Raw genomic sequence first — 14,707 nt, 5'->3', positions numbered from 1 at the left:
TAATTTTAGGGCCTTTTGTTGTTTCTTTGAGATTGTTGTAAAAAATGTAGTTGTCTATAGAGAAGACTCGAGAGTCAAGTTTGATTTCTCTTTTTTTCCTTATAAAAAATTTATATTTGCGGTTGAGAACTCTCCACATTATTTTCAACGTACATCCCTCAAGAACATTTCACTAATTCTTTTTGGCTTATAGTACATGAATACAAAAGAACACATGTCCCCGCCACGAAATGTTCTGTACTAATCTCTGTGGACCCTATTGCGTTTTGTTATAATAACGCCAATATACATATGTTCTCTCTTATATCACCTTGTATACATGTAAGAACACACAAATATACATCAACACAACCAAACCAAGGCAGAAAATAACTTGCAGAACTTCTCATGGCTTCCGAAACAACCCAACAATGTTCTCCTCCTCTTCACTTTGTTCTCTTCCCTTTCATGTCTCAAGGCCACATGATCCCCATGGTCGATATTGCAAGGCTCTTGGCTCAGCGTGGTGTGACTATAACCATTGTCACTACCCCTCACAACGCTAACCGGTTCAAGAGCGTTCTTAACCGGGCCATCCAGTCCGGCCTGCCCATCCATCTTGTGGAAGTGAAGTTTCCATCTCAAGAATCGAGTTCATCAGAGGGACATGAGAATATAGACTTGCTAGATTCATTGGGAGCATCAATGCCTTTCTTCAAATCCATTATCATGCTCGAGGAACCGGTGGAGAATCTCTTCAAAGAGATTGAACCAAGGCCAAGCTGCATCATAGCCGACATGTGTTTGCCTTTCACAAACAGAATCGCCAAGAACTTTGGTATACCAAAGATCATCTTTCATGGCATGTGTTGCTTCAACCTTCTTTGTATGCACATCATGCGCCAACACTACGAGTTTTTGGATACTATAGAGTCTGATAAGGAGTACTTCACCGTTCCAAATTTTCCTGACAAAGCTGAGTTCACAAAATCTCAGATTCCAATGATCACACAAGGTGCTGGAGTTTGGAAAGAGATTTTAGATGGAATGGATGAAGGTGATAACACTTCTTATGGTGTGATTGTCAATACGTTTGAGGAGCTTGAGCCAGCTTATGTTAGAGACTACAAGAAGGTTAAGGCAGGTAAGGTATGGAGCGTCGGACCGGTTTCCTTGTGCAACAAGGAAGGAGTAGACCAAGCTGAGAGAGGGAATAAAGCAGCCATTGATCAAGAGGAGTGTGTTAAATGGCTTGATTCTAAAGAAAAAAGGTCAGTTCTATATATTTGCCTTGGAAGTATATGTAATCTTCCTCTCTCTCAGCTCAAAGAGCTAGGGCTTGGCCTAGAGGAGTCCCAAAGACCTTTCATATGGGTCATAAGAGGTTGGGAGAAGTATGATGAGTTACTTGAGTGGCTTTCAGAAAGTGGGTTTAAAGAAAGAATCAAAGAAAGAGGTCTTCTCATAAGAGGATGGTCACCACAAATGCTTATTCTTTCACATCCAGCCGTGGGAGGATTCTTGACACACTGTGGATGGAACTCGACTCTTGAAGGAATCACTTCGGGTGTTCCATTGCTCACTTGGCCATTGTTTGGAGACCAGTTCTGCAATGAGAAATTGGCGGTTCAGGTATTAAAAGTTGGTGTGAGAGCTGGTGTTGAAGATTCAATGAGCTGGGGAGAAGAGGAAAAGATAGGAGTGTTGGTGGATAAAGAGGGGGTGAAGAAGGCAGTGGAAGCATTGACGGGTGATAGTGATGAAGCTATAGAGAGAAGAAAAAGAGTCAAAGAGCTTGGAGAGTTGGCTCACAAGGCTGTTGATGAAGGAGGCTCTTCTCATTCCAACATCACTTTACTCTTACAAGACATAATGCAACAAGCACAAATCAAGAATTAATTGTATTGTTGCTTTTGATTGGATTATCTATTCGTGTAATATGTTAGTTATTAATTAATCAGGATTCAGTTAATATGTAAAATTGTTTGCCTTTTACGTCATAGTAATATTTAAATATTTTTCTTTCTAATAATTTCTTTCAAGTGTGGTAGACTGTAGAAATCTGTCGTGTGGTCCTCACTCCCGAAAATTCAACTTTGATACTGCTTCTAGCAGCCCCTTCGAGATTAGACTTATCATCAGCAGTTTTTTTTTGTCTTCGTTGTAAATGTCATCAAGAACCATTTCCCCATGGCACACAGCATGAAGCTTTGTTACTAAAGGAGGTTAAAATATTTTTATAGCTTCTTTCAAAAATATATTTTATAATATGTAGAATGTAATTGTCCAGAGAGAGAAATAGAGAGTTCAAGTTTGGTTTTTGTTTTTATTAATTTTGTAATTTATGCGTCTGCTAACACTTTTCTCTTTATTTTCAACGTAGTTCTCAAAGATATTTTCACTTTGGGGCTAATGAGTACAAAAGAACACATTTGAGTGGCCGCCACGGAAGGTCCTAGTCTCTATATGTTTTGTTAGCAATAAGCCATTTTGCTTCCTATCTGTATACCTACGAACTATGTGGTAACAATAACGTAGAAATTGTGGGTGAATAAGGAAATTAGGTTTTTTTGTTTGTGTTTCTTTTTTATAGTATTCATTCTATATTTTTCACATGAAATAGCTATTTTAAACGTATCTTAATTTTGAGATATTTCATGACTTTCGGTCTAATGAATTCTCTAATCAAAATGCTGTATGAAGATTAATTGAGAGGAAAAAGATAAGATATAAAATGGAGAATGGGACATGGACATGTGAAGATATCAACATCGGGTGCTACATTTTCTTTTTGTCAATAATGTGCATCTGACCAGGCCCATATCTTAACCTTTTTGTCACATTCGTATACGTAATGATTTGAGATATACTCTAATATACACGAAGAGATGCTGAATATAGATAGAACAGGTAGTCAAAACCTAAATTTACTTAAGATTACCCAAATTCACCCAGTTTTATTTTTGCGGCTGTTAACTTTTATGCCTTTTTCGACGTAGTTCCCAAAAACATGTCGTTTATTTTTGGCTTATATGAATATAAAGGAACACGAGTTCCCGCCACGAAATAAATCTCTACTAACATGTGGACTGTATTGTGTTTTGTAGCGAATAAGCCAATGCGTTATTGACTTATTGTTCTCTCTCTATCTTTTTTCTTGGTCAAGATTCAAGAACACGTAGTTTTTTTTATTATTTTCTTGTCCTCCAAGTTTATCTACTTTTATCGAGTCAATATATATACGTATCTGCAAAGACAAATATACACACTCACACCATCCAAATCAAAGAAAGAAAAAGAAGGTTAGAGAGAGTTCCCCATGGCTTCTGAAACATCCCAACAACTTCATCCACCTCTTCACTTTGTTCTCTTCCCTTTCATGGCTCAAGGCCACATGATCCCCATGGTTGATATTGCAAGGCTCTTGGCTCAGCGCGGTGTGACCATAACAATTGTCACGACGCCTCAGAACGAAGCGAGGTTCAAGAACATTCTAAGCCGAGCCATCCAGTCCGGCTTGCCCATTAGGCTGGAGCATGTGAAGATTCCATTTCAAGAAGTTGGTTTGCTTGAAGAACACGAAAACGTAGATTCGCTTGACTCAATGGAGCTGATCGTACCTTTCTTTAAAGCAGTGAACATGGTCGAAGAGCCGGTCATGAAGCTCATGGAAGAGATGAAACCTAAACCAACATGTCTAATATCTGACTTTTGTTTGCCTTATACAAGCAAAATCGCCAAGAAACTCAATATCCCAAAGATTGTTTTTCATGGCGTATCAAGCTTTTGTCTTCTGTGTATGCATATTCTACACCGAAACCTAGAGATCCTGGAGGCTTTAAAGTCGGACAAAGAGCGTTTCTTGGTTCCTAATTTTCCTGATAGAGTTGAATTTACAAAACCTCAAGTTACTATAGCAAATGATAGTGGAGAGTGGAAAAAATCTTGGCTGAACAGGTAGAAGCTGATGACACATCATATGGTGTAATTATCAACACGTTTCAAGAGTTGGAGTCTGATTATGTGAAGGACTACAAGGAGGCTAGGGCTGGTAAAGTATGGTCCATTGGACCTGTTTCCTTGTGCAACAAGGTAGGTGTAGACAAGGCTAAAAGAGGGAAGCAAGCTGCCATTGATCAAGATGAGTGTCTTAAATGGCTTGATTCTAAAGAAAAAAGGTCAGTGTTATATGTTTGCCTTGGAAGTATATGTAATGTTCCTCTTGCTCAGCTCAAAGAGCTAGGGCTAGGCCTCGAAGAATCTCAAAGACCTTTCATCTGGGTGATAAGAGGCTGGGAGAAGTATAATGAGCTTGCTGAGTGGTTATTGGAGACCAGTTTCGAAGAAAGAATCAAAGAGAGAGGGTTTCTAATCAAAGGATGGTCACCTCAAATCCTTATCCTTTCACACCCTGCCGTTGGAGGATTTTTAACACATTGTGGATGGAACTCGACTCTTGAAGGAATCACCTCAGGTGTTCCATTGATCACTTGGCCATTATTTGGAGACCAGTTCTGCAACCAGAAACTGGTTGGGCAGGTTCTAAAAGCGGGTGTAAGTGCTGGGGTTGAAGAGGTCATGAGATTTGGCGAAGAGGAGAATATAGGAGTGTTGGTGGATAAAGAAAGAGTGAAGAAGGCAGTGGAAAATTTAATGGGTGAGAGTGAGGAGTCAAAAGTGAGAAGAAGAAGAGTTAAAGAGCTTGGAGAATTAGCTCACAAGGCTGTTGAAGAAGGAGGCTCTTCTCACTCTAACATCACATGCTTCCTTGAAGACATGATGCAACTAGCACAATCCAAGAAGTGATGTATTGTTACTCTCGATTATATCATTGATCATCTAATATTTTACCAGCCATTAAACTTCACAAAAAAATTATCATTTATGTAAGGTTGAATAATCGAATTTATATCAAATTAGGTACACTAAATAGATTTTTTTTTTCATATTTACACATTTAAATAATGGGAAAAGCAAATTTATAATATTTTTTGTTAAATAGAGAGTTGAAAGCTACTACTCAAGTGGTTCTGAAGATTACCGCTTCTGTATTATTGCTTCAAGCGACTCCTCAGAGCTTTAGACATATTCACTGTGTTGTGTGTTTCTTTTTGAAGACTTATCAACAACCCTCCTTAAGACAAAGTTGATTTTGACGTATGCTACAAAGTATGGAGATTTGTAGTTTCTCTACTTACTAAGAGCGCCGTTAATCCTAGCACCCCATTTGAAGTGCTTAATTTTTTTTTTTTTTTATTTTTGGTTTTTTTTTCTGATTTAAAAAAAAAAAAAATTAAAAACGAATTAATCGCGGATCACCACATGTCAGTGGGGTCCGCGAAACAGGGCTAACACCAGCGCTTAATTAGAGAAGAAGCACGGATGCTTAATTTTTATATTAATTTTTTGCTAAGCTCCCCTCTAAGCACCCATTAATGCTGCTCTAATATGTATGGGCTTTGAGAAATTGTGTTACTAGAACGCCCAATAATATATTAAAGGCCATTAACTCGGAAGTGAGATGAATGATCAGAATATCAGATCTTGAACCGGAAATAACACTCTCATATAAGTGCCACTGTCCCTGAAATTGATCATCCCGACAGCAACCCACGACACCGTCACAGAGAAAATGTAATGGTGTTATTAGGGCATCTCTAACTGTAATTCATTTTTTTATTCTAAAATTGAATGAAATGAAGTATAAATTAAGAAATGCTCTAATCCAACTACATATCTCAATCTATATCTCAATCTATAATGGGTTTACTACATAAATAGAATAATCTATTTTTTCGTTCATTACTTCCACTAAAAAAAGTGTTGGGTTAGAATAATTTTATTCTATTTTTTCTTTTATTCCAGTTTAGAAAAAATAGAATTTTATATTGGAGATGCTCTTGGCAAATTCATGTAATATTAACATAAGATATAATTTTATAAAAATATGAGTTTAAGCTCGAACCGAAGAAACACCAATGCCTTATTTTTCTGAAGTTCAAGTTGCAATTGACAAGTGACGATTATATATGGTCACTGATTCAAATTCATCTGGGAAGTATAAAATCAAATCTGAAAAATATGAATGGATGTGGAGCTACGATAAAAAAACCGTAGCCAAGGGAAATATGGCATATCCAATAGAAGATTCTTAATTCTCGTCCTATATAGTTTCACAATATATACTTTTATTTTTATAAAATCAATAAACAAAAAGTTAATCTATAGCAGTGTTAGTGTATAGCAATACTTTTTTTTTTGGTAAAAATGTTAAAATATAGCACTACTTTCCTATGACTCAAAAGTCTCAAACAAAATGTTGCTTCGCCTTTTCACGATTCAAATATTTTGAATATTTTCTAAAATACTGTAACAACCATAAATTCAAAATACAAAACTGTGGTTACACGGTATAACGTATAGCAAGTTTGCTCGTAAAAAGATATCAGTTAATCTCACTTAGTAGCATACACGTGAATCAACAACATAAATACATAACAACTGATCGTCACCGAAGTATATAATCAATATGGTAAATTGGTGATTCGTGTGATGTTTAATGGTTTATGTAACTATAAACTATGTGTATATCTTAGGTTTAAAACATGAACCAGAATAACAAAAATAAAGTTGCATGGGCGAGATTTTAGTTGTTTGATGTTTTGTAGGCACTTTGCACGCACAGAATATAAATATTCAATACGTCAAGTCATCGCATACGTATGATCCATTACAGGGTTTATGAACTTTCACACGTATTGCTTTTGTTTGTTTAATTTCTTAGGTACTATCAATGTATTCATCAGACAAGATCAACTCATGAAATCGGATCCCATTTTCTTAAAGTAAGCGAGAAAGTAAAGTATATATTTTATAGAGTGTGATTGGAGCTGAAGTGAAAAGGGTAGCCAATGAAAATATGGCATATCCTTGGAAGATTCCCAATTTCTCAACCCATCATTTTTTTCTTTTCAAAATATTTAATATTATCACACTTTATCACATGTATGTAACTTTGCTAGCGTAGAAGGGACATTATAGATGTATGTATTTGTGCGAGTCTATAAAGAAAGCACAAAAGCTTCATATGAAACCCTCTCTCCACAACACCGAAACATGACGGTGGTGTTGGCTCTTCTCGAAGAGCCTCAGGAAGTTTGAACCCAGCCAGCGGGTTCTTCTCTATATATGTAGATTGGGCAACTCGATCTGATCCTTTGGCATTTACTCTATCTGATTGAAGAAGAAGAAAGAAGATGATGTGTGTATCTTCTTCTTACCTTTGAGAGTTTTGTTCAACTTGTGTTTTTGTTCATTGTTTCACTTCTTCGGGTTTTGTATCATTTGTCTTGTTATGTCTTTTGATTGATCTCTCCATCTCTGTGTTTGTATCTTGATAACTACTATCCTATTGTTGTATGCGCGTTGATGCTGAATTCTATGGTATCTTAACGTTTATAGAGTATTTTACTTATATGTTACAAATAAATTAAATGATAAATTTTTGCAGAAAGGGTGATTTTTTTTTTAGCAAATAAAGATTTGTAGCCTTGCTTAAATTAAACTCAGGATAAGAATGTGATGGTATGTAAAGATTTGTATTTAACACAAATCACTCAAAACCTAACTGTGTTGTAGTGAAAATATATATGATTAAACTGTAACCACCAATTATATATTATCTCTAACACTAATTTTTTTTTAGAAACCTAAACCATACTATCATTGACCAAAAGAAAATAACGAAAAAAAAAATGTCTACGTACACTAATAAAAGATATGATAGTGAATCAATAGTCAAAAGATTATAAAAGAATTGGCAATTCTGACCATTTTCGATTTTTTGTCACAGACTACAATGAGGAAAATGACCAAAATATTTCATTTAATAGGTAAAAAGACTTTAATACCCTAGATATATATATAAAAACAAATTATAGTTTTAGATTTTATGTTTTCAAATTCGAACTTTTTATAAATTTTTTTTTTTTTGAAATTTTCTTTTTGTAATTCGAAAATACTTTTTGAAACTATTTTAAAAATTTTTAATTTTAATTTTTTATTTTATAAAATTTTAAACTTCAATCTCAAATCCCCGCCCCTAACTCTAAACTCTAAGGTTTGGATTAATTAATCTTACGGGTATAAATGTATATTTACCTTTTTAATGAAATATTTTGGTCATTTTGATCGTTATAGTCTATATTTGTGACAAAAATGATATCCTAGGGTATTTTTCTAAAAGAAATGTACTAGCATTTGAAAATAGAGTGAAAGAACTGAAGGACAAATCCAGAAAACAAATTAAAGTTACTCAACCGCTTTCTGCCATATTTGTAACAAACGGCAAAACGTATAAACGCAATTATTTTGAGAAACTAAAACGCTATTATTTACGTTGTAGTCAATCCGGGCCTTTGGGCCCAGCTTTAGTTTCTCAACAATCGGCCCTTGTAAAAGTCAATAATTACAAAAGTTGCCACTGTCTGTAACTTGCTATCTTCTCCCCCAATGGCTGCAAAGAGAGTTTGCGTTCATCTTCTTCCTCCAGATCAGCCTCCCCTGAACCCTAAATTCACTCATCGATCTCGATTCTCGATCGGATGCTATACCTCCGCCGATTCGTAACCAAACCGGTGGTTCTAAGACTCTCCTAAGGTTCGCTTCGTTTCTCCGATTAGGTTAACGCGTTTCCATGAATCTGTTTTCTTCTCTACTAACCTCATCTCGCTTCTCGTTTTCTTCTCTGTGTTAGAGTCCGATTAGAGCAGATTCGTTTGCTATGAAGGAAGAGTTTACCCCCGGCGGTGGCGGCGAGATCAGTTCGGTTAAGCGGATGGCTGCAGACGGCGGCGAGAGGAGTGGGATTAGCTGTAAGCGAATCAAAACGACTCTGGTCAATGGTTTCATCGTTTACACTAGAACGAGGAGGACTAAACTCAATAAGGTTAACGAAGAAGACGAGTCGAAGCCAACAAATGAAGTTGCAATCAATGATCCAATAGCTGAGAGTTCTTGCGTTAACAATACAGTTGTTGAGAACTCCATTGAGAAAACTGCTGTGGAAGAGCGCTTAGTTACTGGCAGCTTAGCGGAAACTAACATCACTGAGAGTTCTTGCATTAGCAATACAGTTGTTGAGAGCTTTGTGGAGAGAACTGCTGCGGAAGAGCGCGTAGTTACTGGCAGCTTAGCTGAGATTATGGCGGCTGAGAAGTTTAAAGAAGTGGATACTGAGAGTGCCAGTGGTTGCTCACTAGTTGATGTTGTGATTGATGACATACAGTTTGAAGAATTGTTACATGAAGCGATTCCAGTAGAGATTCTTTCCGAAGGGAGCTTGGATTTTGAAGTGGCCAAACACAGAACCATGGGAAAACGCTATTTGGCGTCAAAGGCGAATAGGCATGGATCTTTGAAGCGTACGAAACAGATGTATAAATCGCTTTTGAGACTGAAGAAGGTAAACAATGTAGTGTCTAAGGATGCAGAGGTTCTGGCAGGATCAGAATTGGATGGTGAGGGGTTGGATGAACAGAATCGTTCTATGAGTCTGGCTGGCATTTCCAATGTAGTAGTCCGCAAAAGGCCAGATACAGTGAGAGAACTTTTTGAGACTGGTATACTTGATGGTGTGTCGGTGGTCTACACGGGTACTGCTCAGGTTGGGCTATTCTGTTTTATTTTTTGTATGCTTTTGTGATCATTTCATTCTAGCTTAATCTAAGTAAAATTTTTTTATATTGTTTTAGTCTCAAGGCTTTGGTCTCCGTGGCATCATTACGGATGGTGGAATTTTGTGTTCGTGTTCCTCCTGTGATTGGGCTAATGTAAGAATATGTTACTCTGCAACTCGTAATGCAGGTTGACTTTGATTATCTCTAGTAATTCTATCAGACATATTGTGGTATACATGACCACTTTCTTTTTGTAGGTTATTACAACTTCCCAATTTGAGATTCATGCTAATAAGCAATACAAACGAGCATCACAGTATATTTGCTTTGAGAATGGTAAGAGCCTACTAGATGTTTTGAAGATTTGTAGGAACGCTCCTCTACATTCTCTTCGAGCAAAAGTTCTTGATGCTGTTGATAGTGCGTCTAAAGAAAAATGCTTCACCTGTAAAAGATGCAAAGGTGGGCCTGTTATAGTATTTTTTCCCTAGCGTGTTCTAAAACGTATCGATTTCTTAGATTTTTTCGGTCAAAATTGAACTTAATGCCTGTGGTTTGTAGGCGTGTGCCCTTTATCCTCTCTTGGCCATAGAGGGTTACTGTGTTTGTCATGCTCAGATATTGAAAATTCTCAGAGCAGCCCTACTGCGACATGGACCCCAACTAGTGCTCCTGCGTGCATAACATCTCTGGCTAAGAGCAGATGGAAGATAACAAGAAAGTTGGTAACCTTTATTCTATGTTCTCTTAGTCATAAGGTGTCTCTTCGACTATTTATATTTCCATCTTATGTGTAGCGAATTTTATTTTTTCTTTGGGCATCATGCATTAGTGTAAATACTCATTCTCTACTGTCTTGTTTACTTTTTCAGGCGATCAGAATCCACATTAAAGTCGCCTCTATCGATATCACCACTGGGAAATAGCACTCAGGAGATCACAAGAAAGTTGGTACCCTTTTGCTGGTTTTTTATGTTTGTATGTGTTGCATCGATAGAACTCTTTTTGCAATTCTGTTGTCGCTTAAGCATGGTATATGTAATGTATGTCCTTTTTTCTTGAATCTGGTCATCAAATTTTAAATTACCACCTTGCGTCTCAGGGCATTACGTCAAGCTTTGGTTGGGAAGGCTCTCAGTGCTTCTACAAATATATCTTCACATAATAAGTGCAGATCTGAGTTTAATATGTTGGTATCTTTACTTCATGATGATATTAGCCAAACTAATGCTGATGATAAAGAGTCGTATTTTGACGTGTCTAGTTCCTTGTATTTTTGAAGGTTAGCCCAACATTCTATGACCACCAAGGCTTTAAAAAGCGTGCCCCTTTCTGTTTCTTCAAAAAAGAGGAGTTGTAGAACAACGAGAAGGTTAGTATCTCTTATTTGTAGCATCCTTACTTTTGTTTTTTTTCTGGCTGGTTTCGAACTATTATGTTTTACATGCAGGGATCAGGGATTGCATAAGTTAGTGTTTGAGAGAGAAGGATTACCAGATGGAACTGAACTAGGATACTATGCCCGCGGACAGGTTAGCTACCTTATCCTACGTGTGGTTATATATATCTCTGGACCTGACCTTCTCTTAAGACATAATATCACTGTGGGCAGAAATTGCTCGGAGGCCACAAAATGGGTACTGGAATTTACTGTTACTGCTGCAAGTGTGAGGTACTTGATATTATACACTCTACATCATGATTCATGCATTTCCAATTCGTTCTTAATATTGCATTTTTCGTGCAGGTGAGCCCATCCGTCTTCGAAGCTCATGCAGGCTGGACATCTCGCAGAAAACCGTACGAATTTTCTCCTCTGTCTCTTTTATATTGGAATTTTGCGTTCCTTTGATGTCTGATTAGTTTCTATTTTCTGCAGTTATTTTTACATATATACATCTAATGGTGTTTCTCTTCACGAATGGGCAATGACTTTCTCACAAGGCCGGAAATATTCTGCTAATGAAAATGACGACTTGTGTGTCATTTGTGCTGATGGTGGAAATCTTCTGCGCTGCGATAGCTGCCCAAGAGCCTTCCACATAGGTAAAGATGTACTTAAACATGCATTTCACTTTCTTTCTTTACCTTTCGAATAACTTTTCCTATAGTTCAATATCTACACGTGTTCGTAACATATTGCATGGAGGATGAGTTAATTGAATGTTATAATACTGATCTAGAAAAGGGTATGGATATATCTACAAGCAGGATCACTTCCATTTTAGCCACTTTTCTGAATTTCAGATCAAGTCTCTCAAACAGTAGAGTCCGTTGATATTCTTATGTTTTGGATCACTCTGTTGAAATTTCGATAATTTTTTTTCTCAACTTATCTGTCTGGTCTATGTAGAATGCGTTTCCCTTCCAAGTATTCCTCGTGGTAACTGGCATTGCAAATACTGCGAGAAAAATTCCAAGACCGAGACTGTTGGAGAGTACAATGTTAATTCTTCTGCACCTGGTCAACTAGAAGGAGTTGATCATGCTGATCAGTTAGCTGGACGATGCATTCGAGTTGTCAAGAACATGGAAGCTGAAACAAATGGGTGTGTACTATGCAGGTAATTATTCTGGCCGAGTCCAATTTCTTCTTCTGAATGTGCGGTATGCTAACAATTATTTAACTACTATGTCCTTCGAATTGAGAGTATTTTATTAATATGTGCACGAACCCAGTACATTAATCATCTTAACATATTTGTGTCCGCAGTGGTTCTGATTTTTGCAGATCCGGATTCGGGCCACGAACGATCATAATATGTGATCAGGTAATTTCTCAATCGTAGCAAGATCTTAAATTAGATTATTTCCATATCACACTAATAATTACTACTTTTACTTATATTTACATTGCCACAGTGTGAAAAGGAGTACCACATTGGATGTCTGAGTAGTCATAACATTGTGGATTTAAAGGTGACGGAATATAACTCTATACCCAGCGTATAGTCTTCTGCGTTTGTGCCCATATTAGATCTTTTTGATAATTTCAGCTAACACGGGATGATATGATTTTCTGACAGGAATTACCTAAAGGAAATTGGTTTTGCTCTATGGACTGTACGAGGATAAACTCCACTTTGCAGAAGTTACTGCTTGGTGGGCCGGAGACGCTTTCAGATTCTTCTTTGGAAATAGTACGCATGAAGCAAGGAATAACTGATGTTGATTCCGTCAGTCATCTAGACATCGGATGGAGACTGATCAGCGGCAAAGTTACTTCTCCTGAAAGCCGGATGTTGCTGTCTCAGGCGTTGGCTATTTTTCATGTAAGCGGTTTTGCAGTTCAAAATCTTTAACTTTATATCATAGCGATCCTTTTTGTTCCTATCTGATAATTGGTACTCTTAACACAAAGAATGAATTGACGTAGCTCATGGCTATTTCTCTTTTCGTTAAGTAGTGGCTAGATAACTATGGGGCAGGGTAGCTAGCAAAATGCAGTACTACACGATAACACAATAAAGGTTGCATAGATCTACATTATCCTTTAGTATAGTTCGTTAAGACTCAGATAATATTTATACAGTTTCAGCTTCATTTTGTTAGTATATACGCATATCTCTATGTCTATGCCTACAAATTGAAACTAAATAAGGCATAACCATGAATAATAATCACCCTCTTTTATGTTTTACCTTTATATTCCTTTGCATCTTTCATAGAATCATCATATGGCCAACGTTCCTTTAGTATAGTTCCTCAAAACTTATACATCATGTTTAATGCTTTTTATTTGCAGGATTGCTTTGATCCTATAGTTGATCCAGTTTCAGGGCGCAATCTTATTCCAAGAATGGTTTACGGGTAAAGGACTCTTCCATCATGCCTGCTTCAAGTAGCCTGACTTATGAGCCATAACACTTTCATTAACAATCACAAGTGCATTTTTCGTTTAGGAAGAGTATGCAAGGACAAGACTACGGAGGAATCTGCTGCGCTGTTTTGACTGTGAAGTAAGATCTTTTCTTCGATTCTATATATGTTTTGTTATTGCGGTCAACCATTGATTTGGCTTGTTTTCCGCTGCTAATTATGTAGTGCAACTGTTGTTTCTGCTGGACTACTACGAGTATTTGGTCGAGAGGTTGCAGAACTTCCATTAGTTGCAACACGCATGTGCAGCCGAGAGAAGGTAAATGTCTTCTCGTCCCATTTACAAACCATATCTAAAAGATAAATTATGTTTCCTGATTGACTTGTGAGATTCCATTCCTTGCTTAACCCAGTTTTATGATTTTATAAACAAAACAGGGCTACTTTCAATTGCTATTTTCCTGCGTTGAGAAGCTACTCTCATTCCTCAATGTCGAAAGCATCATGGTTCCAGCAGCTGAAGAGGCAGAGCCCTTGTGGATGAACAAATTTGGCTTCAGAAAACTCGCACCTGAACAGGTAAAACGTTGGGATCTGACTTGTTTGTAAATTGTGTAGTAAATGTTCTAATATAATCTCATAACAATGAAAACACTTTATTGTTACAGCTCAGCAAGTATGTAAAAGTGAGCTACCAAATGGTGAGGTTCAAAGGAGCATCCATGCTGCAGAAACCGGTTCATTCGCACCAGATCACTGACGAGAAAATCGAGACTGAAGACAATTTTGATTTGAAACAACCTAAGGAGTTGTTAAAGATGGATGAGTGAGTTTTTACAAACAATAGAGACTTGTGTATATTTTGTAGATTAGAAACGAAACTCTTTCTGTTTACTTCTTAGATTCAGATTTTACCTTTTGTTCTTATTGGAAAGAAATATTTTAAGAAAACAATATGTTACAATTTGGTTTACATTGCTCATCGTGGTCCACGTTTATTCAAATATTACACCATATCATAAGTATTGTAAAACAAAGTAGCAAGTTTTATTGATCAGATAAGTAGACTTTCAACTTAACAAATCAATTTTTGCCTCTCAAAAAGTGATCAGTGACCAAATGCACAATTTAACCACCAAACTTAAAATTTTCTATGAAGAAAATTGATTTAATAATACTTAACATGTCTACTTTTAATAATAGTTTTCTGCAAATTTAACTGTATTATCCTT

General features: G+C 36.8%; 3 protein-coding genes across 3 annotated transcripts; all 3 read left to right on the top strand.

The window, feature by feature from the left end:
- The first annotated feature begins 295 nt into the window (after positions 1–295).
- Positions 296–1,995, top strand: LOC106336874 (UDP-glycosyltransferase 73C1). The gene has a single exon (XM_013775840.1). It carries the CDS (start codon positions 388–390, stop codon positions 1,876–1,878), a length of 1,491 nt encoding a protein of 496 aa, XP_013631294.1. The 5' UTR covers positions 296–387; the 3' UTR covers positions 1,879–1,995.
- Positions 1,996–3,264: 1,269 nt separating this feature from the next.
- LOC106340092 (UDP-glycosyltransferase 73C2-like) lies at positions 3,265–4,894 on the top strand. Its single transcript, XM_013778955.1, is given in 2 exon segments — positions 3,265–3,923; positions 3,926–4,894. Coding segments are annotated over 2 exon segments (1,485 nt in total). The 5' UTR covers positions 3,265–3,298; the 3' UTR covers positions 4,786–4,894.
- Positions 4,895–8,460: 3,566 nt separating this feature from the next.
- Positions 8,461–14,455, top strand: LOC106342654. The gene is made up of 21 exons (XM_013781651.1): positions 8,461–8,637; positions 8,735–9,643; positions 9,732–9,809; positions 9,914–10,118; positions 10,218–10,377; positions 10,529–10,603; positions 10,759–10,845; positions 10,939–11,028; positions 11,107–11,188; positions 11,269–11,328; positions 11,404–11,456; positions 11,536–11,702; positions 12,010–12,220; positions 12,370–12,427; positions 12,519–12,575; positions 12,683–12,928; positions 13,402–13,466; positions 13,559–13,615; positions 13,701–13,794; positions 13,914–14,054; positions 14,144–14,455. Exons 2-21 carry the CDS (start codon positions 8,762–8,764, stop codon positions 14,303–14,305), a joined length of 3,030 nt encoding a protein of 1,009 aa, XP_013637105.1. The 5' UTR covers positions 8,461–8,637; positions 8,735–8,761; the 3' UTR covers positions 14,306–14,455.
- The last annotated feature ends 252 nt before the right edge of the window (positions 14,456–14,707 follow it).

This window comes from Brassica oleracea, chromosome C4 (assembly GCF_000695525.1).
Source record: "Brassica oleracea var. oleracea cultivar TO1000 chromosome C4, BOL, whole genome shotgun sequence".
NCBI lineage: Eukaryota > Viridiplantae > Streptophyta > Magnoliopsida > Brassicales > Brassicaceae > Brassica > Brassica oleracea.
This window is presented reverse-complemented; position numbering and strand designations above follow the sequence as displayed.

Bases quoted from the DNA above. Each gene is read 5' to 3' on its own strand.
- LOC106336874 (XM_013775840.1), top strand. From the start codon at position 388: ATGGCTTCCGAAACAACCCAACAATGTTCTCCTCCTCTTCACTTTGTT.
- LOC106342654 (XM_013781651.1), top strand. From the start codon at position 8,762: ATGAAGGAAGAGTTTACCCCCGGCGGTGGCGGCGAGATCAGTTCGGTT. The intron at 10,378-10,528 runs GTTGGTAACCTT...TTACTTTTTCAG, and splicing joins AGATGGAAGATAACAAGAAA to GCGATCAGAATCCACATTAA. The intron at 11,329-11,403 runs GTACTTGATATT...TTTTTCGTGCAG, and splicing joins GTTACTGCTGCAAGTGTGAG to GTGAGCCCATCCGTCTTCGA.